Source organism: Candoia aspera, chromosome 14 (genome assembly GCF_035149785.1).
Source record: "Candoia aspera isolate rCanAsp1 chromosome 14, rCanAsp1.hap2, whole genome shotgun sequence".
NCBI classification, from domain to species: domain Eukaryota; kingdom Metazoa; phylum Chordata; class Lepidosauria; order Squamata; family Boidae; genus Candoia; species Candoia aspera.
This window is the reverse complement of record NC_086166.1, coordinates 10,618,014-10,644,937: the sequence shown is the minus strand read 5'-3', so window position 1 is coordinate 10,644,937 and position 26,924 is coordinate 10,618,014. Positions and strand designations below refer to the sequence as shown.

The following is a 26,924-nucleotide window of genomic DNA, read 5'->3' as shown; positions in this document are numbered from 1 at the left end:
TTTTGAAGTCCGGTTGTACAACGTTTGGCTTTGGATAATTTCATCAGTTAATTCTGGGAAGAAGAAAAGAACCTTGTTAGGATGCTCAGCTTTGAGTTGGGATCATGTGTAGAGTCAAGAGAAGGAATCATAAGAGGTCAGGATAAAAACTATATTTCAGAACTCATTTTTAATTGTACGTCCTAAAGCAGATGAAGAAATTTGTTTGATGTTTGATTAATATGTGATATAAATAGTTTCTCTGTTTTTTGTATGTGTGGGTTTTTTTTTTACAGTATTCTTGTTTTTAAACGTTTTAACAATTGTAAACCACCCAGAGTCACTGGGAGTTGAGCAGCATATAAATTTAATAAATTATTAAATTGTTTTTGTTTTATTTTATTGTTTTTCTTTCTTGGGTTTTGGGATATTTTCTCTACTTCTTTCTGTAAAACCTGTTAGGATAAAATATTTAAATAATAATAGTAATATGTATTTTTAAAAGTCAATGGCTGTTTAGCTGGCACATGTGATATGAAATGCACTCCCTGGAGAAGAGCTTGGCTCCTATTTTCTAGACCTTCGGTACGTCCAAAATGATGAATCTCTCCCTCCACCCTGCGGCTTTGAATTGCGATTTAATTTTAATTTATGTTTTTCAATTTTGAGGATTGGGGGCAAGGTTAGCCCCCCTGGGTATTGGTCTCAGTAGAAAGAAGGTATATACAATACCTACCTATGTCCAGAAGGATAGATTAAATCAAATAAATTAAATATACTTAATAGCACTACACTACAAGCATTTAATGACTCCCCACCATCATATTAACATTATATTGAGATAGCAGCTCTTGGAAGGCTGTTGAGGTCCACCTTGAAGGCTCAGATAGCTGCATCTCCTGAGAGCTGGCTGGCAACTTTGCCAAGCTCCGAAAATTCACTCGGTGTTACTTGCACAATTCTAGGCATGTTGTTGCATCCACGGGCGCCAACAATTTGCTTTGTTTTCATCAGATGAAGCCACCCTTCTCCACCGATTACGTCATGCAGAATTTGGGCAGGAAGTCTATCTAGCTGCAATATTGAGAAACTCAGCCAAGAGAAGGACTCCTTCGGGCAAAAGACTTACCCATTTCCGCCTCCGTCGTATATCGCAGACAATGGTCCTCATTCTCCAGAGGAGGTTAGTCTCAATGAGAAAGAGCAGGAGAAGGAAAGAGAGTCCTTGAGCTGCCAAAGCTGTCAAGAATTTTCCAACACCTGGGCTTTCCCAAGCAAAGTAGTTGGTCTGGTAGCTGATATCTGGAAGAGGAAAAAACAAAGGCAGGAGAGGAAGACAGGAGGAAGAAAGGGATTATTTCAGGAGATAGCAATCTTCTGGTGGCTGAAGTCTCCACCAAACTTCTCTTGGAGAGTCAAGAGTATGGGGCAATTATGCAAAGTGGGCAGAATTATGCCCCTAATTTGGATGGGGTTGGGATGGACAGTGTCCTTGGGTTTTGGATAAGGAATGTGTGGATTTTGCCTATTTTATGAAGGATAGCCAACCTAGCAGTTCGAAAACATGCCAATGTGAGTAGATTAATAGGTACCGCTTCAGCGGACAGGTAACGGCATTCCGTGTAGTCATGCCAGCCCCATGACCACGGAGGAAGTGTCTATGGACAAACGCCGGCTCTTCGGCTTTGAAACGGAGATGAGCACCGCCCCCTCGAGTCGGACATGACTGGACTTAATGTCAAGGGAAACCTTTACCTTTACCTATGAAGGATAAAGCCCTTTCTATTGCAACAAAGGTCAGAAGAGTTAAAGCAATGATCCTTCCTGTGATAATGCAGGGCTGTGAGAACTGGACAGTTGAAAAAGAGTGAGAGAATTAAGATAGGTGTATTTGAACTATGGATTTCAAGATAGTTACTAAGAGAACCATGTTGGTGTTTGTAAAAATATACATCAGAATTTACACAACAGAACAGAAACTATTATGATAGAAATTGCTGGGTCATTTGATCTGCAATTTAGCTGTGTCATTATGGCTGAGGAGGAAGCTGATGACATAGGAGGGAGCTGAGGAAATAAGATGATGAAATGTGTAATACGGTTGCATGGAGGAATGAGATGATGTCATGTATGATTCCATTGGACATAGATTGTATAAGAGTATCCTATGGTCTGTGTATTCTTCTCTCTTCACCTTGCACTGGATGCTGTTACTTCGTCTCATTGAACTGCGCTGTGGAAACCGTCTGTGTGCTGCTTAGCAGAAGAGTTCTGTATAAAACTGTATGTATGTATGTAAATAGGCTCTTAACTCTGGCTAATGTGTCTGAGTCGTTTCTAATAGTGGACCTAGTATACTTCACAGGCTGCGCGACTTGCTGAAAAATCATAGCTGGCAAAGAACTGGTCAGTCAGCCTTGGAGAAAGGCTGACTGCTTCCTTGGGTGAACAATCAGCAGGGAGACACTAGTACACTTTGGGCAGGCGATGTGAATGGATGAGGTAAAGGTAAAGGTAAAGGTTTCCCTTGACGTAAAGTCCAGTCGTGTCCGACTCTAGGGGGCGGTGCTCATCTCCGTTTCTAAGCCTTGGAGCCGGCGTTGTCATAGACACTTCCGGGTCATGTGGTCGGCATGACGACACGGAACGCCGTTACCTTCCCGCCGAAGCGGTACCTATTGATCTACTCACATTTGCATGTTTTCGAACTGCTTGGTGAGCAGGAGCTGGGACGAGCAACGGGAGCTCACCCCGCCGCGCGGTTTCGAACCGCCGACCTTCCGATTGGCAGCTCAGCGGTTTAACCCACAGCGCCACCGCGTCCCTCTCGAATGGATGAGGGACTACGTAAAACAATCATACTTGGGAAAGTTGAGGGAATGGAAGAAGGGAAAGATACTAGATAAAGTGTATGGATGAGATTAACGTTGGAATGATTACCAAAAACAGGTTAGGGTGGTGAACAGTTGTCCCTACCTTCACCAGAAGCTGAACCTAACTCAGTGACACCTAATACCTATTTTAAGAAATATAGTACCTTTGGGGGCATTTCTTCTTCTCAGATGGGAAACTGTGCCAATAGAATGGTCTGTTGGGACTCTGGGGACGTTATAAAGAGGCCAAAGGTTGTCCTCTTTTCAGCTGCTTCATAACACATTGATGCATTCTGAGTGTGCGTCTATACATTGCGTGTACCTCTTACTTGGTGGGACGCAAGCAACAGTATGTTGACTTGCAATGTGCCTCTAGGTTTGAGAACCTAGGATAGCACAAGCACACTTGGGATAAAACGGGGTTCTGTCACCCACCTAAATTCTAAGTCCCCCCAGTCGCACAGCTGCCACGTTCAGTGGCAGTCTCTTGTTGAATTCAAAACTGCCAGAGAAGCCAAGCTCAAGGTGATATTGCATACTCACTGAACACTTTGCAGATGACAAGTGATTCAAAAGAAGAAGTGCAGAACTGAATGAACTCATAATTCTGGTAAAACTTGCTGATACTTTGTCCCAAGCAGTAGTTGGGCAGGATTAGAAAAATCTTATCCAGTGTTTTAGAGAGATCTACCATTCCAAGCTCTAGAAGACAAGAAATGTGGGGAGAACAGTTTACTTTTGTGGCTGAAAGCCATAAAAATTTTTCAGCCAAGGGGACAGAGTTCAAATTCCTTACCAGGGATGCTCATGATGGCGACTGCCAAGAACGTGGCTGTGCCAGAGAAGATGTTGAAGATGGTGAGGCGGGTGTAGGCTGTGGCTGCCACGGAAAAGAAGAAGCTGAGCAGGTACATGAGAGGGATAATGGCCCAGCCATACAGAAGAAATATCTGCATTATATCCACAAGATGGTTGTCCTCAGTGAATGCTTTGATGTCAAAGGCTTGGAAGATCACCTGAAGAATGGCCAACAGAAATGGTTATTACAGTTTAAGACACAGAAGGGTCACTTAATCAGGAACTTTGATTGACAACAGCTGTCTAGGGGTTTAATCTATCAGGTTAAGTTCTCAGGAGTGGTCACTAAAGGGAACTGGTTTCCAAGGTTTGTGTCCTTTCTCCCTCCCCAGATTAAGAACTTGAATAGGAAAAGGCAGCCTTCTACCCAACTGCCTATGGAGGTTCATAAACATATTCTTGACTTCCATTTCTTTTTGCCTAGCCAGTAAAATAATTATAACGGTCAGAATTCTCTGTTGGTATGATTGTAGCTGGGAATTCTGGATGTCCTCAATAGCTGAAGGTCAACAGGTTAGAAAAGCTGCCTTGGAACGTCAGAAGATGCTGAATGGAGGCAAAGGGCCCATCATACTATAGGGCTGCCATATCTGGGATCCAGAAGGGCAGGGAACCAACAGATACCAGCAATGAATTACACCTTCTGCGATCTCTTTGTGTACAGACTTGGCAACCTTAACCTAAGCCTGGATTCTGATCTCCATCATTGTCCAACTGCTGCTCAAATAACTAAATGATGTAATAATGTAATCTAACAAGTGTATACACAGGAGACTCCTGCATTTCCATTCTGTTCTTTCACATGACCATAGAAGGCTGCTTCCCACTCAGAAATGTCCCCCTCTCTCAATACAGAGCATGATTGATGGGCCCAGTGATGCTCCCCTTGGCTAGATCCTCTCTTCTACGCAATTCACTGAAGGTTTTTTTGGAATCAAATAAGGATCCCTTAGCCTTCACTAGACAAAGCACCCAGAAATGACTTACCAGGATGAGGGTGCAGGGTGTAAGGAAGTTGATGAGGTCCCACAGAAGTGCAGAGAGCCAGAAATTAACCATGTAAACACCGCTGACAAACTGTACGTGCTTGGCTTTGATGGCCCTCTCACTGACCAGCAGGAGCGCAAAGGTGCTGGACAAGGAGGCCATTCCATAGAGCAAGTTAATGGAGATCGCAAAGCCCGTCTGGCCTCTGCAGGATATTGCAAAGACAAAGCACAGTCAGGTGGAAAACTGATTAAAAGCTGGGTCTAGAAACCATTTTTCTCCAGCATGGCATTCTCCAGTTGGATGGGAATCGGGAATAGCTGGCTTGATACCAACACTGGAACATTGAAAAAGCAGCATTCCAGAAGGCAGGCAGAATCGGAGAGGGCTGCGCAGTGCTTTGGATTTGAAGGAAGAAAATGTGCTTCAGAGCACGTTGGGATGCAAAAAGGGCGCCTGTCTAAACCTCCTTAAGCTAAGCATGTCTCTTCCTCTGGAGGGTAGACATGCAATGCCGGGAAAAGATGCAGCTGATTTAAGGCACAGCGGCCAGGCACCCCTGTGTGCATTCGTGCATGACCCAATGCACCTTTTTACCTTCGAATCCAAAATGCTGCACAGCTTGAGTATTTTAGCAGTGGGTCCTTTTTTCAGAGTTAAAAAGACAGATGCAACTGAAAAATTAAATCATATATTTAACATATTCCAATGTATAATAGATCTATCCTTTGCAATTAAAAATATATGAATTTTAAAAATATATTAGAAATTGGAGGAGGGAACTCTATACACCCACTCCTCATTTAGTGACTACCTTGGTTAGCAACCATTCACAAATATGACGGTAACAAACAATCATAAAAAATTCATTTTCTGACCAATGTGTGCATTTATGACCAAATTTAGGGTGCCTGACAACAACATGCACTCACGATTAATGCTGGCATAGCTGTACAAGAGAACTTTATCTGAATGAGACAGCAGCATGTCTCTCTCTCTGGGTCACATGTCCATTTAGTGACCATTTCGCTTAACAACCTGGTCGTTGGAATGGAACTTGGTTGCTAAATGAGGAACAGGTATATATGTCATCTTGAGTTCCTGAATGAAAGGTAGGATATATATGAAGCAAGCAACCAAATACAAACAAACAAAGTTTGGACTCACTCCATGAGCTGGTCCTTTGCTGTCTCGGTCATGTTCCGAGGTTGTGGGTAGTTGGCGACCGCGATGGAAGCATTTGGTCCAGCTAGTAGCTTCAGCAAGGCATTGTCCACCAGAAGCAATGCAGTCGCAGAAGAATGAAACGCCTGGTTGTTGAAAAAAGCTGTCACTTCCATTTGGTCTGAGGTCTCTTTGAAAGAAGCTGCCACAATGTGGTGCTCGTTAAAGGCGCCACCCTCTTCCGATGCTCGAGAAACCAGGTACTCCTCCAAGTTCCCTGCAAGGACATCCATTTCACTGAGTGAGATGTCCCCTAGAGGGCCTCCTTGCTGGCCAGTAAGACCCACTTCAGCCATTAGCACTACCTTGTTGGAGACGTTTCTATTGAACCATGAGGACTACGAACTGTAACTTTGAAGGCTAGGGGGATTTTCAGGAATTTATAACCACGAGGACTAGAACAAAAAATGGGATTTTCAAGAAACTGATGAATGCAGCGATCTAGAGACTATTCCAAACCATGGCATGGTATGACCCATCCAGTAAAACCCTTACAAAGGATTTACAGGAAAACCTTGATTTAGCAGACTAAGAGGTAGGAAGGGATGTTGTCCTAACAATGACAGATGTCTGTTAAAGCTGGATGTCTGTAAAGTCTGAATTAACCTAATGTATGTAATTGTAATTAATGTAATTTTACATAATTTAGATACATTTTATGTAAATTATACAAAACGTATGAACATTGCCTAGACTGATTTGTCAAATGGTGGGGAAATCTGTTATTTGGCCAAGCAGCCCAAACTCAGATCTTTTCAGCTGCATCCAAAATCTGCTGAGCAGCTGCCCATAAAACTGAGCTTGGTGAAACTCCCCACGTCCTTCTTGTTCATAGATTTCATTTGCAAGTAATTGTAGAGGGTTAGGGAGATGACCTTGATGAAGATATAGAGGAACTGCTGCCTAAGCCAAAGGGGCTGAAGCATTTGTTAAGGCCAGAACAGAAGCCTGTTCTGGCAGACACCTCCCTAATTCACTGGAGTATAAGAAGGGGGAGGGGGGGAGTCCAGCACAATCAAACTTGATTCTGCTATTCTAGTCAATCTCAATAAAAGTGGTTTTAGCCTTCCTGTGGAGCTGATTTCCTGGTCTGGTCTACCTAGTGGGGGTTGACAGCAATCAAGCAATGACGTGGCTTATGAGCATAAAGGACCCCATCTTCAGAATTCTGCTCTAAAAGGAAAGCTTTGGATTGCCACTGACCTACCACCTCCAATGCCTCTTGGCGCTGAGCACCAACCACATCCTTGTACTGTGCTGCCAGCCTCTCGCCCAAACTGGAGCCTTGGGAAATGGAGAAAGGCACAGTGGTCTGGCCATATGGATTCAAGGTCAGCTTCAACAGTGGAGAGTCTCGAGGCCCCGGGAAGGTTTTGGCAACAATCAAGGCGAAAGCAGTGAAAATAAGAGGCACCAAGAACTGTGCGGCCACCATCTTCCAGTTGCGCCAGCTGTACACAGCTCTCTTCATAAACATGGCATAAAACTGCTGGCAGCAGAGGTAGAACTACAGGCAAGAGGATGAGAAAGGATAGGTTAGAAAAAAAAATGGGTTAGGCAAGAGAGGGAATTTTCTGTGAAGACTTTATTCCAGATGGCTAGAACCATCAGGAAAAAGTTCTTAGAGTCATAGTAGACTCCAAAGTGGGGCAGGAGGAATTTAACATAAATTAGGAAAAGAATTCCTGCACTTGTTTCTTTTGCTCCTCCCCAAAGCTACAAATCAACCAGGCTGCCAAATTTCAGGGAGATGCTCTGAAGGGTGTCAAAATTAGGAGGACCTATGCATTGCCTGAAGGTTAGCCACCTATTTTAAACCTATTTTATTTTTATTACTGGCAGTGGAGAGTATCTACCCAACTGATTGGTTCAAGCACTGAACCATGCTCTGGATTCCCCCCTCTAAACTGGGGAATATCAAATATTGTGCAAATATTCCCTTTGTTTTCCCCTCCACCAAAAAACCAAAAAAAATCCCACCACCAAATGGGAACAAACACGTATTAGAACCCACCCCTGTGTTCAGCTTAACAGTGGAGCAGTCTTCTGTGATGAGAGCCCCGTTGTCTTCTGTCATGTTGGTCAGCCCACTCAGGCTGCTGGAATCATCCATGGCCCAATCGTTGGATCGCCGTTCATGCTGGTACTGCAAAGCAGGCAGCTGGGTAGCTTGGATGTCCATGCTGGAATCCACGAGCTTGCCGACTCTTTAAGAAAGAGACCACATCCGTTGAAGGACAAAGGATGCTGCTATCTGCCAGCTTAGATCTTTGGCCCCTTTCCCCCATAGTGTTGAGGTGGCAGCAGCTCTCTGGGCTTCCAAGCCAGAGTTTGTTTGTTTGTTTGTTTATTTATTCAATTTCTATAGCCACCCATCTCAGCAAGTGACTCTTTGTGACAGAGTTCTTCCACCCTTACCTGGAGATACTGGAGGTAGAACTTAAGACCTCCACTTTCTGCATCCAAAACAGGGGTTTTATTACCGATCAGTAATGGATTACTGCTATATATAGTTTGATATTGTTGACACTCCAATAGGAGAGAATCTCTGTAACTCAGGGTTGAACTGTGGAGTCCTTGGTGCTCTCTGAGCTTGGTTGTTGGCTTGCAGATGTTTCATTACCTGACTAGGGAACATCATCAATGCACTGATGATGTTACCTAGTCGGGTCATGAAACGCCTGCAAGCCAACAACTAAGTTCAGAGCGCATCAAGGACTCCACACTGTTGACACTGGTCATTAGGAGCTGGATTAGGGTTTCAGGCCAGAACCTTCTCAACCTTTGTGGAGATGGTGGGGACCAGAATTGAAAAGCAACTATCTAACCCTCTACTATGACTTTTTAAAATTAATGCCATCTAAAGGCTGGTTGCGCTTTTTAAAATAATGTTACAGCACATTTCCCCTTGGGAAAGAAATTAAAAAGAGAACGATGCAGGTTTCTTGACCTTGTGACTCCAAAGATCTTTGAACTGTCTTTGACATTTCTGTTAAAGGTTCAGAGTGGCCAGGAGTAGCTCCGCATCAGCGACCCTGGCATGCACCTGGTGGTTTAAACAACGTGCTTTGGGGAAGCCTACTTGCACGTCTGATCTTTTTGAAAGAACTGTTTTTCCGGTAGGGCTGCTTCTCATGCTGACTAAGAATTGCCCAATCCTCTTTCTCGAAAAAAAAGTCAACCCAAGTTGAGTTGGGCAAGGAAGAAGAAACAAAATCAACCACTTGATACCGGAGGACAGATTTCAGATCTGAGACTAGCTGGGGGTTGACTGTCAGTTGAGAAGTGGAGATGTTAGGGGAACAGGAAAAGAGTCCATGTATGTATGCATGCATGTATGTATGTATTTAAATGTATTATATGTTAGCTTTCCTTTGGGGAGCACTGGCTGCTTCCAGAAGAGCATTCTTTTGTGCAATTGCACAAAGTCCATGCACTGCTGTGTTCCATCTAGAATTCTCCTAGGCTTCCCCATAGCATCTTCTGTTTTTCTTCATTGGAGAGAACCCATTAAAAAGAAGAAATAAACACAGTCCTCCTTTGCTGAAGCATGATTTCTTAAATAGACTTGGATTCCCATTTCATACTATAACTCACTACCCACAATGCATGGGTCCAAGCAATACAGTATGATGCAAGCATGCAAACCACATTAGCACAATAAGTAAATCCATCCCATACAGTACATAGCCATCTTTTCTTGCAATGTTTGCAGCCTCCAATCTACTCCAGGCAATTTGTTAATCCCTTCCACAAAGCACATATTTCCTTGAGTCTAACCTTCCCTTATTTACTCTTCTATATATATATTTTTTTAATCAAGCCATCCTCAGGGCAGCTAACTGGAGAATTTTGAAAATGAGGTCCATTGTAGGTGCCCAAGTTGGGAATGATTCCTCCCAGGAATACAGAATGTTACTTCCCCCCACTCCCCTGTTCCTCCCATTTTACTCTCCTAATAAACCAATGGGATGTGATCTCCTGAGAAGGGCCAACCCAAGCTCACCTTCCAAGCTAGTTCACCAGTGTTCCCAAAGACTTACCTAAGGAAGACCTCCTCCATCGTTGTAACTGAGGCTCCATAACTGGCAATGCCCAGTTCTTCCCGGCGTAACTCCAGCTCTGTGAACAGAGCCTCAAATCTGGAAGGAAAAGTAAGTGAGAAGATCTGAATTCAGACCACATCCATAGCAACATCTAGGTTGGCTTCGAGAAGCCCATGGATAGCTCCCTTCAGGTCATCCAGAATAATCTTCCTTTTAAAAGGTTCTCTTAGAAGTTATAGCATTTTAATAATTATGATAAGAAATTATAGGAGAAGGCGTGCTGTGAAATAAATCATAGCCTTTATTGCCATCTGTATGTACAAGATAGGCCCTAAAGGTCTCTTAGAAAATAAAAGGGGAGAGAGTGACAGTTTAGTTTGGAATTGGCTCCCTCTGTCAAAAAAAGACAAAAATTGAGTAGTTGGGATATGCTAGATGGGGGTGGGTGGGTGGGTGGGGGAAACAGACGGTTTAAGATTCTTTTTATCTCTTGTGGGAGCACCTATGACTTGATCATCGAAGTCCAACCCTGCCCACCAGGTTCAAAAGCTTAGCAAACTCAGTTCTATGGCTACGGCTGTGTTTATTCACACAGCATATGACAACCCATGTGAGCAAATCCCATTTAAGGCTAACATAGTCTGCAAACCCAGCCCATAGAGTTGCTTCACTGTTCAGGGCAGAGTGCAGAAATTGGGTAAAATCGAGTTAGCCCATGATTGGGATAACCATGGTCAAATGTGGTATGGTTACGACATGGTTAAGTGCATTGGAGTTAAGTGTATCAGACAAACATGATTAAGCGCATCATGCAAGCAAAGCCAAAGGTGTACACTGCCAGTGCATCATTCTTTTTGAACTAGGATAGCTTGCTTAATGCTCTCCAGGTGGGTTGGAACCAACTCCCATCATTTCCATCCAGCCTTTGAGTGATGCTTTGATGCTTTGCAAAGTTGGACCCCACCAGTGTATCCCCCGTAGTTTTTAAGGGTGAGATTACTTGTGTGTACTCTCCTTGGGAAGGATGAAGGACAACTCTGCTCCCACATTGCTCTCCAGAGAGGCATTGGGGACATAATGATAGATGAGGCGGGAGATCTCTCCAAGGTTGCAACAGGGCTCTTTCACCATCACCATGTGGTAACCAGCACCTGGAAAGGAAACAGGATATTGCCTTATGAGTATTGGATATTTTAACTGGATGATCCCTACTTTTATGTCCTCATTAAAAAAGAGCTAATCTGAAGAGATGGCCACACTCAGCCAACCTTGGTTGATCTTGAAAAAGATGATTAGGATTGGACGTGGTTAATATCCCAGAGCTGAGGGATAGACTTGGAAGTCAAAAACACTTTCTGGAAGAAAGCAATGGGAAACTACTTCCATACTATTGCTAAGAAAACTGCGTGGACATTTCCTTAAAATCACCAAGAGTTGAGCAAAATTTGAAGGAGAACTTACTTTTTTAGTGAGGGGTAGTGGTTCTCCTAATCCAGGGTTTATCAGCTTTAGCAACTTTGAGATGTGTGGACTTCATCTCCCAGAATTCCCCAGCCAGAATGGCTGGCTGGGGAATTCTTGGAATTGAAGTCCACACATCTTAAAGTTGCTAAGGTTGATAAACCCTGTCCTAATCCTAACCCTAATCCATGAAGCCCCAGACTCAAGATTTAATTTGACCATGGGTGTGACTCTGGGCCTGTCGGTGTTCTTCAATCACAGAGGTAGAGAGCTGGGCCTAGGAGGAATCTCCTTACCATATTTATGCTTGAGAAAGAGGGATGATCCACAGCACTGGAGTTCTCCCTTGGCCATAATGGCGATGCGGTCACCCAGCAGGTCTGCCTCATCCATGAAGTGGGTGGTGAGCAGGATGGTGCGGGTTCTCCGCTGCTGCTGCAGGAGATCCCAAGTGGCTCGTCGTGAAACGGGGTCCATGCCTGAGGTAGGTTCATCCAGCATCACCACCTGCTCAATGCAGAGAACAGATAGGTTGGGGACTATGGGAGTTGGGTGCAATCTAGTTGGCCTACTGTGACTGGAAGCCAGTCTCTGGGGTCTCAGGCAGAGAACTGGGGTGGTATAAGTGTATGAGGGAGTTGGGCTAGGATCAGAGAAGTTCAAATCCCTGCTCAGCCACAGAGCTCAACTCAGTCTAATGGCTCACTCTTAGTCCTGTGTGGTGCACAAGGTTGCTGTAACATGGGCAAAATGTTGAGAGACCCACATAGATACCACTGTCAACTTGCCAAAAAGGCAGGGTGCAAGTACCATAAATAAATAACAAGTGGGGTTTCCTGATCCTTCATTTAAATTTTAAATGAAGAGGGACCTTGATGGGAAAAGGGTGCCTTCCTTTGTCCCGACTCAAGATGGTGGAGATACTCAACCTCTTCCCTCCTTCTTCTTCAACAGGGAAAGAAAGCCTCAGTCCCCGTCCACTCTGCAAGGCCCCAAGTCCCACAGACTATCTCCGAACCACTTGCGCAGTAGGGCAAGGGTGAGAGACTTGACCCAGACCCACCTTGGAGTCCCCAATGAGAGCGATGGCAATAGAGAGCTTGCGTTTCATCCCTCCAGAGAGCGCCTTTGACAAAGTCCCACGTTTCTCTTGTAAGTTGAGGATGTGCAGGATATGGCTGATCTCCGCTGGGCATTTTTCAGCAGGGAAACCTTTCAGCTGAGGTGGAACAGAAAGAAAAAGGTACCAGGCCTGGATCTGGCATTATGATTATATGGTCGTTGTTCTTACGCTTTCACTTAGTTCAAAGAGCAAATTCCAGGTCCTTGTTGCTGAAGAGTGACAAAATAAATAAAGAGTCCACACCGTAACAGGTTAATGACAGCATGTCATTGCCTTACAGACACAAGGGGACACTCACACATGTATTCATGGCTCAAATAAGCCCAGGGTGTCTTAGCCTGTTCTAGCTCAAATCTGCACAGTATGCATTTTCTACTCGTTGCCATTGCTCGAGAACGTATACTAGTGCCCATTTCCACAGTAGAGCTGGCAACACAGTGATTGTGACAGCAAGCTGCTGGCCACACATCTTCCAGAAGGCTCTCTTCAAGGTCCTGAAATCTCCTGCACTCTTGTCAGCTTGCACCCAAATTCTACAAAATCCTGCCCATCTCAGGTCCATACGAATTTATACCACTTGACCAAACATGATTATGCCCATCTAGGCCAGTCATCCAGAAAAAGGCTATTGAAAATCCTGGTCCCACAGGAGATCCATGGGGTTGGGACAACTCAAGCTTTCTTGATGGTAGCCCTCACCTTCTGGAAAGCTTCCCACTTCTTCCCACTAGAAGTACAGCTTTTCTGAAATGTCTTTCACTTAGAAAGCCCCCCCCCCCAACTGTTTTATTCCAATGGGCCTTTGGCCCATACTTCAGTTGCTGGGTGAGCGCTGTTTATACTTTGGAAAACTGTAAATAAATAAATAAACAAACAAATGTCTCCTAGTTTGGGCAAAGTGGACATCTGGGCTCAGAAAAGATTGACAATCTTTACAATGCCAAAACAGTTACATGCCTGCAGTACAGTCATGCCACACCATGAATATCTTGTAACTATACAACCTCTGTGAGTTGCAACCGGGTTAATGAGTGGATCCCAGAAGGCAGAGACTACAGAAATTCACTAAACACTGATCAAAGATTACCCCGGAGTAGAAGTAAAGGTGCTCTTCTACCGTCATGTGGTCAAAGAGGACATCGTGCTGAGGACAAAGGCCTAGACTTTTTCGGATGAGAACCATGTCCTGGGAGATTTCATAGCCATTGATATATGCCTGACCACTTGTTGGAGGATACAGACCTATGGAACAGCAGACAAGGAGAAAAAGGGGACACAGTTTTCAGATTGGAGCCAAATCTCACCCCAGGCTACTCTGTCTCAAGTAAGAATGGGCAGCCATAGAAGTCTGAATTATTTATAAATCAGTCAATAAATCTAGAACAAGGAGATTTAAGAGACATTAGAATGAATGGGAAGAAATTAGCCACGATTGTCAAATCCCACTGTTCCCAATAGGTCAGCTCTAAAGGCAACTCAACTGGCATCCAACCTCTTGCTGGGCTCCATCAGTGCAGACTAGCAGTGCAATCAACACACAATATTAATTGGGTCTGAAATCAACTTTGCATAATTTCTAGATCAGCCTTTTCCCACCTTTTGACCCTGGAGGAACCCCTGAAATATTTTTCAGGCCTCGGGGAACCCTTGCACATTCAGGCTCAAAGATAGGCCAGAAGTTACAAAATTATTATATTTTTCACAGGTAGGCCTGTATGCATGCATTAACAGTGTTCTTCAACTAAAAATAAAGAATGAAACTTACTTCTTTAATGTGAAGTTGCCCGAATTTGAAATAATTTTTTAAATGAATCGTGATCTCCCAGGGAACCCCTAGCGACCTCCTGTGGAACCCTAGGGTACCATGGAACCCTGGTGGAGAAACCCTGCTCTAGATGCTTTGCAAGCCCTGTGTTCTTCCTAATTCCAACCAGAATAGACAATGAATTAATCTGAAGGCCATAGACATCTCTCTTAACGTGACTAAGCACCATCTCTCCTCCCCAGCAATAAACATAACAATAACAAACAAATTGGCTCAGAAGCTACAGCCCTTTCATGCCTGCTGCCCAACAGTAGGGCCAGCTATGCTTCCAGCTGTCCAGCAAAACTAAGGTTTTCATAGAATCCTGTTTAAAAGATGTTGCTTTCTTTTGGTCATATGGGACCTCTAGGATAATCAGAGGCCAATTGCCTGCTTAAATGATACTGTCTGAGTGGCAGATCCCAGCCGGGCCCTGCCTCACCTGTCAGCATGGACAGAGTGGTGGTTTTCCCAGCTCCATTGTGTCCAAGAAGGACAGTGATCTGCCCTTCGTACATATTAAGAGTCAGGTCCTTCACAGCTTCTCTGGTTTTGTTTCCCACTTGGAACACCTGCAGAGAACCAAGAAGAAAGATAAAGACAGAGACATTTGAGAGCCTGTTTCTACAACGGCCAGCAAAAGTGGCCTGGAAGCTTTACTACAAGTAGTCCTCGCTTAACGACCACCATTGGGACTGGAATTTTAGTTGCTAAGCAAAGTGGTCATTAAGCAAATCTGACCCAATTTTATGACCTTTTCTGCAGCAGTCATTAAGCGAATCACGCAGTTTCCTGTTGATTTTGCTTGCCAGAAGCTGGCTGGGATGGTCGAAAATGGCAATCACGTGACTGTTGGATGCTGCAATGGCCATAAATGTGAACTGGTTGCCAAGAACCCAAATTGTGATCATGTGACTGCAAGGACAGTGTGATGGTCTTAAGTGCAAGAACTGGTCTTAAGTCGTTTTTTTCAGCACCGTCACAAGTCCGAACCGTTGCTAAACGAATGGCCATTATGTGAGGACTACCTGTATATCCAAGTTATGCTTCTTAGAGACAAATGACTGAAGGGGCATAAAAACACTTGTATTAAAATAAATAAGATTTTCAGGAGCCACTTATGTTTTATGGGCATGTATTGGGGTCAGGGGCACAGAACATGCCTTGAGAGACCCCTCATGCTGCAGAGATTCCTCCATGTGCCTCCCCCTTTGGTGCATCCAGCAGCTGGAGGAAGATTTTGTAAACATACTGTAAGCCCATATGTAGGAATCTCTTCCAGCTACTACTACGTCAGCAGAGTCACTCAGAGAAGCAAGAAGAAGAATTCCTTCCTGAAGGCGCTCTGTAGCTTTGCACATCCCCACCCAGTTCCCAGTTTAATGGGAGATCTGTGGCTCCCACTGCAACACGGGCATCTTGTTTTCTTTTCTGGAAAGCCCACATGGCTTGACAACGTTCTATTTGGCTCAAACAGACGCATGCCTGTTTTTCTTAGGAAGTGGTCTGAAAGTCACAAATTAATCTGTCCATTAAATAAACCCTCCCAAACAAAAAACACAACCACAACCTTATCCAGGTTTTGCACTCAGGAGAGGAGCCCCCAGCTGGAGCTCACCTTGGAAAGATGCTTGATTTTTATTCCTGACACCAAGTCTGAAGGCTCCTCCTCTATGAATTGACTCTTCAAGGCCTTCTCTGGGTCTTCCTCCTCTTCCTTCTCTTTCCCCAAAACTGTCTGGGGGCTTCCACACCAATAAGAAGGCTGAAGAATCAAAGAGAAACCATCATGCCTTGCTGAAGAACCAATCCAACAAGGATAATCAGAAGGTTCTTTTGAAGGTCCACAAGTTCTCCTCCTCTTTAGCAGGACACGTTCATCCCGCCTGGCTTTTGAAAGACAGCAAACCATTTCTACAGACTCTGAAACCCACTTTTCCAACCAGAAAGCCAAAACTGTGCTTTTCAAGCCTTCGCACACACAAATCCCAAAGTACATGTTATTGTGAAATGCATTTCTAATCTTGATAGTCAATTGATGGTTTGACTGACTGACTGATTATGTGCCATTCAGTTGGTGTTGACTCCTAGTGACCCCATAGATAGATTTTCTAAGGAGGATCTCTCCTCAACCTGGTTAACAATCCCTTCCAAGGATAAAACCTACGCACCTTAAGTATATAACTCATAGCAACGTTGACAAAGCAATGGCTAAAATTGTAACTGCCTTTACTAACACACGGCTTGGAACATGTGTTTGTCAACAGCTCTCTCTGATAAAAAAATTAACCCAAACACAAAGGAGAAGAGGTAAATACCAATGCCCAATGCTTACCATGACAAAGAAATACCAGGGATGTGGAATGCCATATTCTCCAGGAAATACATTCTCCATGTACCAAGCCACCAAGCCATACATCCCAGAATCCAGGAGAAGCATACCCAAGACATGAGCCATCGTGAAGTTATCATCTACGCTGATGGCCTTCATTAGGTTTCCCCATTGCACCCCCGTGCCTGGAAAATACAAGCTCTCTCTTACATTCCCAAATTATATACCACAAGGATTTCCCCCCCCCCCCATATCCCTGCCAATGGATATGAAAATGGGAAGATTTGCTGGGGTCGGGAGAGGTTGGGAAATATTTATTTCCCCCTTCTTATCCTATTCCCCAGTTAGCAGTCTAAAACATTTGCTTTGCTATGCTTTACCACTGTATGCTCCACTAATGTGGAGGATATTAGTCCATTTAAAGCATGGCTGGCTGGGGAATTCGGGGAGGTGAAGTCCACCCATCTTAAAGTTGACATGTTTGAGAAACACTGATTTAGAGTATACTCTGTGTGAAGTCATTTCCTGGTAAAGAACATTTTGAGCATGCAAAGCAGAGTTCACAGGCAGAGATAGCTGGTCTAGAGGCAACCACAGCCTTGGAGCACAACTTCCATCAATTCTGGCTAGCATGGACATTAATCATGGATTATGGGAGGTGTGATCAAAATACGAAAGTCAGAAGGAGTCTGGTAGCACCTCTTCTGACTAACCAACTTCATTTATCAGCTTTTGTTAGCAGAAAAGGTCCTACCAGACTGCTGATTCTTGCAGTCCTGCCTAAAACCATTGGTAACTGTCAATTCCAATAGTCCAGCTTTCTGGAAGTTGGCAGTCTCACAGAACATCAGGATGTGACTTATTTCATTGCAGAATGAAGCAACTGGAGGTAGAGGGTGCTGATTCTAACAAGCTAAGAATCTAATTAGCTTGTTTTTAATGGTTATGCATTAACTCCAGGGTTTAGGTTTAGAAAAGGGTTCATGCCTCTCCCAGACCCCTTGTTCTTTGTTTTTCCAGTTCCAGCTCTCATAAATGGGGCCAACGCGTCAACCATTAATGACTAACAAAAGCAGATCAATGGTTATTAAATGGATCCATCAGGATCAGCACTATGAATGCATACTATTATTATTTAATAGTTTATACCAGTGTTTCTCAACCTGGGCAACTTTAAGATGGGTGGATTTCAGCTCCCAGAATTCCCTAGTTGCCCAGGTTGAGAAACACTGGTATATATAAATAATATTCCTGGCATTGTAACCTCAAATGTTGGCACCCAACCTACAGGAGAAAACACTCAGGGGGGAGCTCCACTCACCTTTCCCTTCAAACATGCCAATCAGCTGTGCCCCCATGGCCATGGCGACGTTGGAGATGAGGCAGGATGCAAGTTTCTGGCTGTGAGTCATGTGGTCGTAGCGCGGGGAGATAAAAAAGTACGGAATGTAGGAGAAAAAATAGAGGAACCCTCCCACAGCTGCGGCTACATTTGCTGCAAACACAAAGTGGATATTGACTGTAAAAAGAATCAACAGGGCTTTGTGGCCTTTGGAGAGCCAATGCATTTGTCACAAACCAAGGGCAAACCCCGGGAGGCTGAACCAGAGGAAGGGAGGAACAAGGGACAGCTGTTCCCCGCATCACCGGGAAGAGCCAGCTTAGGAGTGGAGGTGGGGAATTTTGCACTGCACTGCAAGCGTCTTCTCCTTCTTTTGAAAATAATTTTTACTGAGGATTTTCACATCAGGAAGGAGAAACATGAAATTATATGGAGTGAAATTAAAAAAAGAAAGGAAGGAAGGTAAAAGCACTTCTTGGCACCCACAATGCTAAGCGGCAGAATGGATTCACCTTCCCAACTAATTCTGTGCTAAAGGAAAATAAAATCAGCCTGGTAGGTACGGGAGAGGAAGACCAGGTGTCCTAACAGCCAGGAACCACGCTGAGACAAGGAACTGGTCTCTAATGTTTTATTGCTTGTATATAACAGGAATCCTAACAAACTGAAGAAGCGTGGGAAAAACCCAGACATATAAACCCCAAAGGTTAAGGCGGTCCCGATCTGTGTCTCTTTGAATGGCTGCCCAATTCCTCAGTGCTACGCATGCGCTTAACAGTCTGGATGGGAGCCCCCTGCTCGCCATCCTTACTCATGACACCAGGTTGCTGACACCGCTGTACTGTCTTCTGCTGTAGGACAGGGTATTGGTTCATGCATCCTGGCAAGCAGAGTTTTGCTTAATGACAGCTTGTTGAATAAACAACAGATGCTAAGAAGCATTCTCAAGATGCTAAGGCACACCACAGTAGACAGCCCCAAATGGCTACGTACACTTTTTTCATTGAGCCAAACCAGTCACATCACAGCTTAAGGTATGATAGGTGAAGCTTACAGGGGTATGATTTGAATTGTTTATATAAAAGTTTGTGGCCATGGAAGTGTTTAACTCTCGCAGAAATGCTTTTCAATTTTTGGATCTCCAGATGTTCACATCCGATTCCTAGCGTCTCTGTTCACTAGAAACATATCCATCGATTTGGGCATCTGCTCTTCTATGTCTGGATATCCAATGTTCTGCATTCCTTGTAAGCACCACAAGCTTTTCTTTTCATACCTCGAGATGCCCATACCTACTCCAAAAGCTACTGCAAACAAGTGAGATTACTGTGTGAAGCAATCTCTGCTCCTTTATGTTATATTATAATCAGCCAGCAAAGGGCCTGTAATATTTCCAAATGTGACAAGCAGATGTGTGTGCTGAAAGGCAAGTAAAATTATCCAGACGTACAGATAAGGTAGGCAGGAAAGAACATGGTTTCTGTCTATGTCCCACATTTTTTTTTTTTAGTGCTGGTAAGAGAGCCATTTTGGTGTCATGGTTAAGGAACCAGACTAGAAACTGGGAGACCGTGAGTTCTAGTCCTGCCTTGAGCACAAAGCCAGCTGTGGGACCTTGGGCCAGTCACTCCCTCTCAGCCCAAGAGCCAATCAGGCGTGGTATGAGAGTTCTAGTCCCGCCTTAGGCATGAAAGCCAGCTGGGGGACCTTGGGCCAGTCCCTTTCTCTCAGCCCTCGGAAGGAGGCAATGGCAAAGCACTTCCAAAAAACCTTACCAAGAAAACTGCAGGGACTAGTCCAGGCAGTCTCTGAGAATCAGACATGATTGAATCGGTTTTTTAAAAAATTGCTGGTAAAGCTATGATGGGACAAACTTGATTGATACTCAGATGGGAGACTTCCAGAGAATTCCAGGGCTACCACAGAAGGAAAAAGCACAAGGTAAGGGGGAACCCCTTCTGTACTCTCATCGAGGAAATGTCCATGTGGTTGCCCAGAGTCAAGTTTTTATGCAATAGGGAAAGAGAGCAGCTCAGATGGGATTGTGAAGCAATAGTACAAACTCTCTTGCTCACCTTTTGAGAAGAATGTGCTGACCATGAAGCTGAAGGAGATGGTTGAGATGGAAAACATTGCCAGGAACGTAAACACCAGAGTTGGGTCACTGTTTGGCAACACTGCTCCCTGTCCGCTCACCTGCAAAAATTGAAGGCTTTCAATAAGTTCCCTTACTCTCTCAGGGCGCATCACCAAAATACGAAATGCAGAAACATCAAATATGGAAGAAAAATGGGCAAGTAAGGATCACTGAGGCTCTATCTTTCCTTCAGCCATGCAAGCATCACCTGAGGAAAATCGTGGTGGCCCAAAACAGACTGGCATCTGGAGAGGGATGTAGTGATTAAGGCTGAACATCCATCAGTTGATTAATCAACCACAGTTGATTAAGTGGAGTGAGTCAACCTTAATCAGAGAAGGCACTTTCTATCAGTTTAGATGCATGTAATTATAGTCACATCCTAATGTCAATGTCATTGTTATTATATTACTGTTATTCTGTTACAATGATAATGATTATCATCATCATTACAGGTAGTCCTCGATTTACGACCATTTGTTTTAACGACAGTCTGAAGTTACAACGGCTTCGGAATGGGTCCTTTACGGCCTGTAAAGCACTCCCGAGTGTCACAAAACATCACCACCCCTCTGTGGTCACCTGATCGCATTTCAGGCGCTTGGAAACCAGCTCACATTTATGACCGGTTGCAACCTCCCACGGTCATGTTATCGCATTTTGCTTTTCTGGCAAAAGATGCCCATTGGGAAGCTGGATTTGCTTAACAACCCATGATTAAATTCTTGGTTTCTTTAACTGTATTATATTCTTTTATTTTTTCCATGTTGTTTCTTGTATTTGTTTATATATTTTCAATACATACATTATACTGAAATTTTAAAAAAGTTCAATTAAAAAAATAAAGAATAAAGATGCTCACCTTGACACAGAAGAGGGTGGTCACCAAGAAGATGGACACTAAGAGGAAGAGGAAGAACAGGAGGAACCATGCGGTCCAGTGTAGCCAGTTGCTGAGACCCATTATGCGCATGTACTCCTGTGGATGCAAAATCGCACATGGAACCGTACTGTGGGAAAGACACTTCTCACCCTTGCCATGTCTTCTTGACATTAGGGGCATCTGCAGGTGCGTGGGTGCAAAAAGGTCAAGGTGGTGACTGAGACCAGGTAACTGAGTGTACCTTTTTAATTGCAGAGTAATTAAAGTCACATTCTAGTGTCAGTGTTGTTGATTATATTATATTATAATTATTTGATCAGTCACCATCTTGATTTTTCTGACCCCCTTCTAGATGCCTCTGCATAACATCTTTAATCAATTTGCTTTTTAAAAAGATTAAACCATTAAATATGGTTTAATATATATTGATGTCAAGATTCTGTTAATGTAGCTTTACAATAAAGTAGAATTAGCTTATCTGGTTGTGTTTCCTGCCTGGTCTCCCTGGTAAGGTTGACATCAATCTATATTAATTGACATCAACCTATATTGTTTGTGTGTGTGTGTGTGTGTGTGTGTGTGTATATATATATCCATCCATCCATCCATCCATCCATCCTTCTTTGTTTTAAAAATGGCAAAGCAGTGTACAAGCAAATGCAGCCAAAACAGTGAATGGAAACCAACAGTTAGAACTGACATTTAAAATTGCTATGAAACATACAAAATAAGGTAAGCATTTTATAAATGTATAAAACATAAATCAATAGAGGACTAAATAAAATACAGTGATTGAAGCACAAACCATTTCTAAGCCCCCCAAAGCCTTATTTTAAAAAATTCAACTTTTTTGAGTAGAGCAGCCCGCCACCCATCCCTACCCCTGTGTCAGGATGTTTTGTAAAGGAAGTCATTCAAGCTAGACTTTTGATTCTCAAGTACAACTTCCTCTAGCTGTCATGTTTGGGAGGACTACAACACCCATCATCCAATCCAGAGCAGCTGAAAGTTTCTCTAAGTTGGGGAAAGTTGCTCTAGAAGCCGTTGCTTCAGAATCTGTGTGCAAAAAACACAAAATGCAAACAGCTTAGTGCACTCAAGCACGAAAACAAACATTAGGCTGTTTGTTAAATCTGAATTCTGTGCTGAGGTCCCTGCCAGAAAAAAGGGTAATTTTTACGCGCACGAACTGAAAGAAGCTGTACAAGATCAGAAATCATGGAGAGAGATGGCTTATGGAATCGCCAAGGGTTGGATATGACCGAATGGATAATTCGATTCGATTATGTGCACTTTGCCACATTTATTTTGCTTTCTTTTGCTAATCAACAGGAAGGAGCAAAAATCTATAAAGGCCTATTTCATTATCCTTCTGAGCTCCCTGCATTTTTTAAATAGGTATTTGCACATTAGGTTTTCAAGTCTATTTGCATACTTACCACAACGAATAGAAGCTTTGTCCTTTGTCTGCCTTAAAATAAAGCCAGGTTCTCAAGATCTTGCAACCTCCATGCCTGGTTTGCACTGAATGCTAAGCCAGGATTTGTTAAACTATGCTTATTTTGACACCAAACTACGTCATCACGGATGAGTTTGCTCATCCATCACACCAAGACAAAAAGAGACAAACCACGGTATGGTTGAGCATTAGCTGTAAAGCAGGCCATGATTTCTAGTTATTCTCTCCTTCCAACTCTCTTTCTTTCTTTCCTCATTTTTTAGAATGCCACAATTCTCAGGATAAGTTCTGGAATTCCAGATTCCAAAGTCAACATGCATTTGATGCAACTGAAGATACCCCTGCATCAAATGAAGGAACAGACTCCCTCCGATGGCTGGGCTGACCAACGAGCAGGTCTTGTCCCACTAAACCCCAGAGCTGATCCTTCCATTACCTTCAGCTTCTTCTCTTTCTCATGCACCACAGCACGGACAATGTTGAGGGAGGTGTAGGTGAAGCTCAGCATGAGCAGCAAGGGAAGCTGGTTCTCAATAGCCAAGAGGAAGAGGTCATTGACGTAAGGGGGATAGGGAAAGCGCCGAACAATCACAGTCACCCGATCCAGCAGATCAGCAGTAGTTGCGTTGGCATGGTACTGAATGATTGCCTTATCCACCAAATGTTGCACGGCAAGGAAACCTTCACGGAAGTACCCTAACAAAGCAAGAGGAAGGAAGCCTTGTGAAAAGAGGTGCAACTAAATTCAGGACTTTAACAGGTAGCAACATCTCTTAGGTTTTGCCTGGTTTTGGAAGCTAAGTGGGATCAGGCTTGGTTGGTATTTGGATGGGAAACTGTTTGAAATATCAAAGCTTTAAGCTGGAGTAGTCAAGAACACTGGTTGCACTGATCCGTTTAGTTTTCACGGCAAGGATACTGGGGTGGTCCATGAAGTCACGAAGAGTCGGAAGCGACTAAACAAATAAACAACAAGTCAAGAGCACATCCCCCAAAAAGGCACATGATGAAACATTTTCATACTGCTGCCAAGAAAATGACATCATCCTGACTATGTCACCAGAAGCCTAGCAACATGTGAAGGAGATTTCATTGTTTCAGTATTTTAAAAAGTTTATTTACTTATTTACTTTCTTCATTAGATTTACATCCCATCTTTCCTCCAAGAGCTCAAGGTGGCTTCATTGTATGTCTTTGTTTCATCTCCACAACAGCAACCCGGTGAAGTAGGTTGGGTTGAGAGACAGCCCAAAGATACCCACTCACTTTCCAAAACTAAGGGTGGAATTCAACCTGGGTTCCCTAAATTCTACTTCAACGCTTTAGCCAGATCATCACATTTCATGCCAAGTGGTATTTCACAAGAATGTTCCTTGGGGTGGGGAGGGCTTATAGCATAGGTCCTAGAGGCTTGTTACAGGATCCGTGCACTCTGGGGTCTTCAATTAAAAAAAAAATCTCAGGCTGTACAGAATATGGAAGACCTTTGCCTAACACCAGTCAGAGGTAGAAGGCAGCTCCTCACGTTTCCACATCCTGCTGAGGACCTGATGAACTTTCAGCATAAAGTTACCATTGGAAAAAGATTACCTGGTGTGCCTCCATCATCACTTTTTGCCTCTCTGGGTCCTGGTAACTGGAGCAATGGGAAGAGGTAGTTGGTGTTCCAGTCTCGATCCAAGTTGGGGTTCAACCCTGTCCTCTCACTCTGAGGAGCATTTCTAGGGCTATATTTGAAACGTAGCTGGTAACTAACCTGCAAATTGTAACCAGACCAACATCAATGACGTGAGTCCTTGACATTCTCCAAGGGTGCATCCAAAGTGAGTTGCATCTAACCTCTTGCCTGGCCTGGAATGATTAACACAAAATCTAGCCCATGCATTGTTAATAAATGTGTGTCCTCCACCCCATTCTGTACATCCGGATGGGCATCTGTTTTGATGGCAGAGGGTCATACTAAACATCTGGCAGGAGGGAAATGCTATGCAAAGCAGGAAGAGCTATGTCGTGTTTGTAGATTCTCTGCCTCCCTCCATGTTTATTTTTTAACTTAAATCTCATGGTTTATACCATGATTTCCAGGTGACTTAAAATGGCTGGGAACCGTGTTGCCTATCTGCAGTGATTCACATTAGGGGAAGACTCTTGGAGCCCAGAACAATTCAGGGAGCCATATCTGGTCCTAAGGGTTCAAGCCGGAACATGTAAGGTATGGAAAACATAAGGGATTTGCACATGGTACATAAAGATCCATGCATATTTGTAGGCACCATTTTTGTAGTGATCTCCAGTCCACGTACATGCTTACTAATATGAATGGATGCATATGCACCAGAAAGAATGTGCAAACATTCTTTCATTTTTACATACATTCTTATATTCCCCATAGGAATTCCATTAGACATACACATCTCTGTAACGGTATGTAGGAAAGACCTTGGGAGGCAGGGAGAAGAGATGATGCCTAGGGAATAGTCAGGTAAGAGACAGCATAGCCTGCAGCTGGACAGTGGGTGGGGCAAGGAGCTCAGAAGGGACCATCCCTAGTTTCTCAGGCTGTAAAGGAGATGGGGTGGGGGTGGGGGGACTGTACTTTCAGACTTGCAAGATTCTGTTAATGTAGCTTTACAATAAAGTAGAATTAGCTTATCTGGTTGTGTTTCGTGCCTGGTCTACCTGGTAAGGTTGACATCAATCTTGCAAGTCTGAAAGTACAATCCTCTCTCCCTCTCCTTTACAGCCCAGAAAGCTAGGGAGGGTCCCTTCTGAGCCTCTTTCTCCGCCCATTATGCAGCTGGGGCTACGCCCCCTCTTATCTGACTGTTTCCTAGGCAACCTCTCTTTGCCCCGTCTCCCAAGCTTTTCCCCACATACCATTACAATCTCCATTCAAAGATATTTTCCATTTCTGGATAAGAGACTATCATGCACCAACTTGAGAGCTGAGAAGAAATGCTTGAGGAGACCAGCCAGGAGAACATCCTACCTGGAGCGGCAAGGGATCCTGACTGTTAGCTGAACAGTTCTCAAAAACCAGTCCTGCCAGTACGTTGCCCGAGTGGTTATCAAACCTGATGTAGTGTTCAAAGTCTTTTTCTGATGGAAACCCTCGAGCTACAAACAAAAGCCACACTGTGAAAAGGAGGCCCCTCCAAGGAAAACATCATCATCCACCCAACCCAGCAGAGAACCAACTCAGAACAATGACAGCATTAGCATAGTAATGATTTCAGAATCATGTAATTCAGTAATTGTATTTGGAGTATTGCAGAGAGCTGCTGCTACAGTATATCATGCTGGCTTTGCAGGCTGCTATACAGAATTCGGCTCTGTTATGTGTGGTGCTTCGATGCCTATTAGTTCGAAATTAGAATGAGTCTATGGTAGCTCAAGAACACATCATGAGACATGCTGGGCTGGAGGAATCCAAGGCTGGAGTTAAAATCGCTGGAAGAAACATTAACAATCTCAGATATGCAGATGATACCACTTTGATGGCTGAAAGCGAAGAGGAACTGAGGAGCCTTATGATGAAGGTGAAAGAAGAAAGTGCAAAAGCTGGTTTGCAGCTAAACCTCAAAAAAACCAAGATTATGGCAACCAGCTTGATTGATAACTGGCAAATAGAGGGAGAAAATGTAGAAGCAGTGAAAGACTTTGTATTCCTAGGTGCAAAGATTACTGCAGATGCTGACTGCAGTCAGGAAATCAGAAGACGCTTAATCCTTGGGAGAAGAGCAATGACCAATCTCGATAAAATAGTCAAGAGCAGAGACATCACACTGACAACAAAGGCCCGCATAGTTAAAGCAATGGTGTTCCCTGTAGTAACATATGGCTGCGAGAGCTGGACCATAAGGAAGGCTGAGCGAAGGAAGATCGATGCTTTTGAACTGTGGTGTTGGAGGAAAATTCTGAGAGTGCCTTGGACTGCAAGAAGATCCAACCAGTCCATCCTCCAGGAAATAAAGCCAGACTGCTCACTTGAGGGAATGATATTAAAGGCAAAACTGAAATACTTTGGCCACACAATGAGAAGACAGGACACCCTGGAGAAGATGCTGATGCTAGGAAGAGCGGAGGGCAAAAGGAAGAGGGGCCGACCAAGGGCAAGATGGATGGATGATATTCTAGAGGTGACGGACTCGTCCCTGGGGGAGCTGGGGGTGGTGATGACCAACAGGAAGCTCTGGAGTGGGCTGGTCCATGAAGTCACGAAGAGTCGGAAGTGACTAAACGAATAAACAACATGATAGCTCAAACAAATCACCCCCAAGTTCTCATTTGAGGTACAAAGGACCAGGCTCAACTGATCCTACTTCAGACACATTATGCAAAGATCCAGCTCTCTGGAGAAGGCTCTGAGGCTGGGAAAGGTGGAAGGAAAGAGAAGGATGACCAGCAGCAAGGGGG

General features: G+C 43.9%; 1 protein-coding gene across 2 annotated transcripts in view; it reads right to left on the bottom strand.

Moving 5' to 3' along the window:
- Window positions 1-26,924, bottom strand: part of ABCA3 (ATP binding cassette subfamily A member 3) — a 71,601-nt gene that overhangs the window by 8,265 nt on the left and 36,412 nt on the right. For both annotated transcript variants that reach the window (XM_063314617.1, XM_063314619.1), the window contains exons 4-24: window positions 25,498-25,625; window positions 24,099-24,264; window positions 22,945-23,204; window positions 21,029-21,145; window positions 20,105-20,225; window positions 18,009-18,182; window positions 16,691-16,872; window positions 15,974-16,120; window positions 14,798-14,927; window positions 13,639-13,793; window positions 12,492-12,647; window positions 11,725-11,935; window positions 10,968-11,118; window positions 9,965-10,063; window positions 7,936-8,128; window positions 7,125-7,428; window positions 5,865-6,138; window positions 4,698-4,902; window positions 3,649-3,868; window positions 3,396-3,554; window positions 1,109-1,281 (exon numbers count right to left, since the gene is read on the bottom strand). In XM_063314617.1, the coding sequence (XP_063170687.1) occupies window positions 1,109-1,281; window positions 3,396-3,554; window positions 3,649-3,868; window positions 4,698-4,902; window positions 5,865-6,138; window positions 7,125-7,428; window positions 7,936-8,128; window positions 9,965-10,063; window positions 10,968-11,118; window positions 11,725-11,935; window positions 12,492-12,647; window positions 13,639-13,793; window positions 14,798-14,927; window positions 15,974-16,120; window positions 16,691-16,872; window positions 18,009-18,182; window positions 20,105-20,225; window positions 21,029-21,145; window positions 22,945-23,204; window positions 24,099-24,264; window positions 25,498-25,625 (3,725 nt within the window). The remainder of the gene's footprint in view (window positions 1-1,108; window positions 1,282-3,395; window positions 3,555-3,648; window positions 3,869-4,697; window positions 4,903-5,864; window positions 6,139-7,124; window positions 7,429-7,935; window positions 8,129-9,964; window positions 10,064-10,967; window positions 11,119-11,724; window positions 11,936-12,491; window positions 12,648-13,638; window positions 13,794-14,797; window positions 14,928-15,973; window positions 16,121-16,690; window positions 16,873-18,008; window positions 18,183-20,104; window positions 20,226-21,028; window positions 21,146-22,944; window positions 23,205-24,098; window positions 24,265-25,497; window positions 25,626-26,924) is intronic.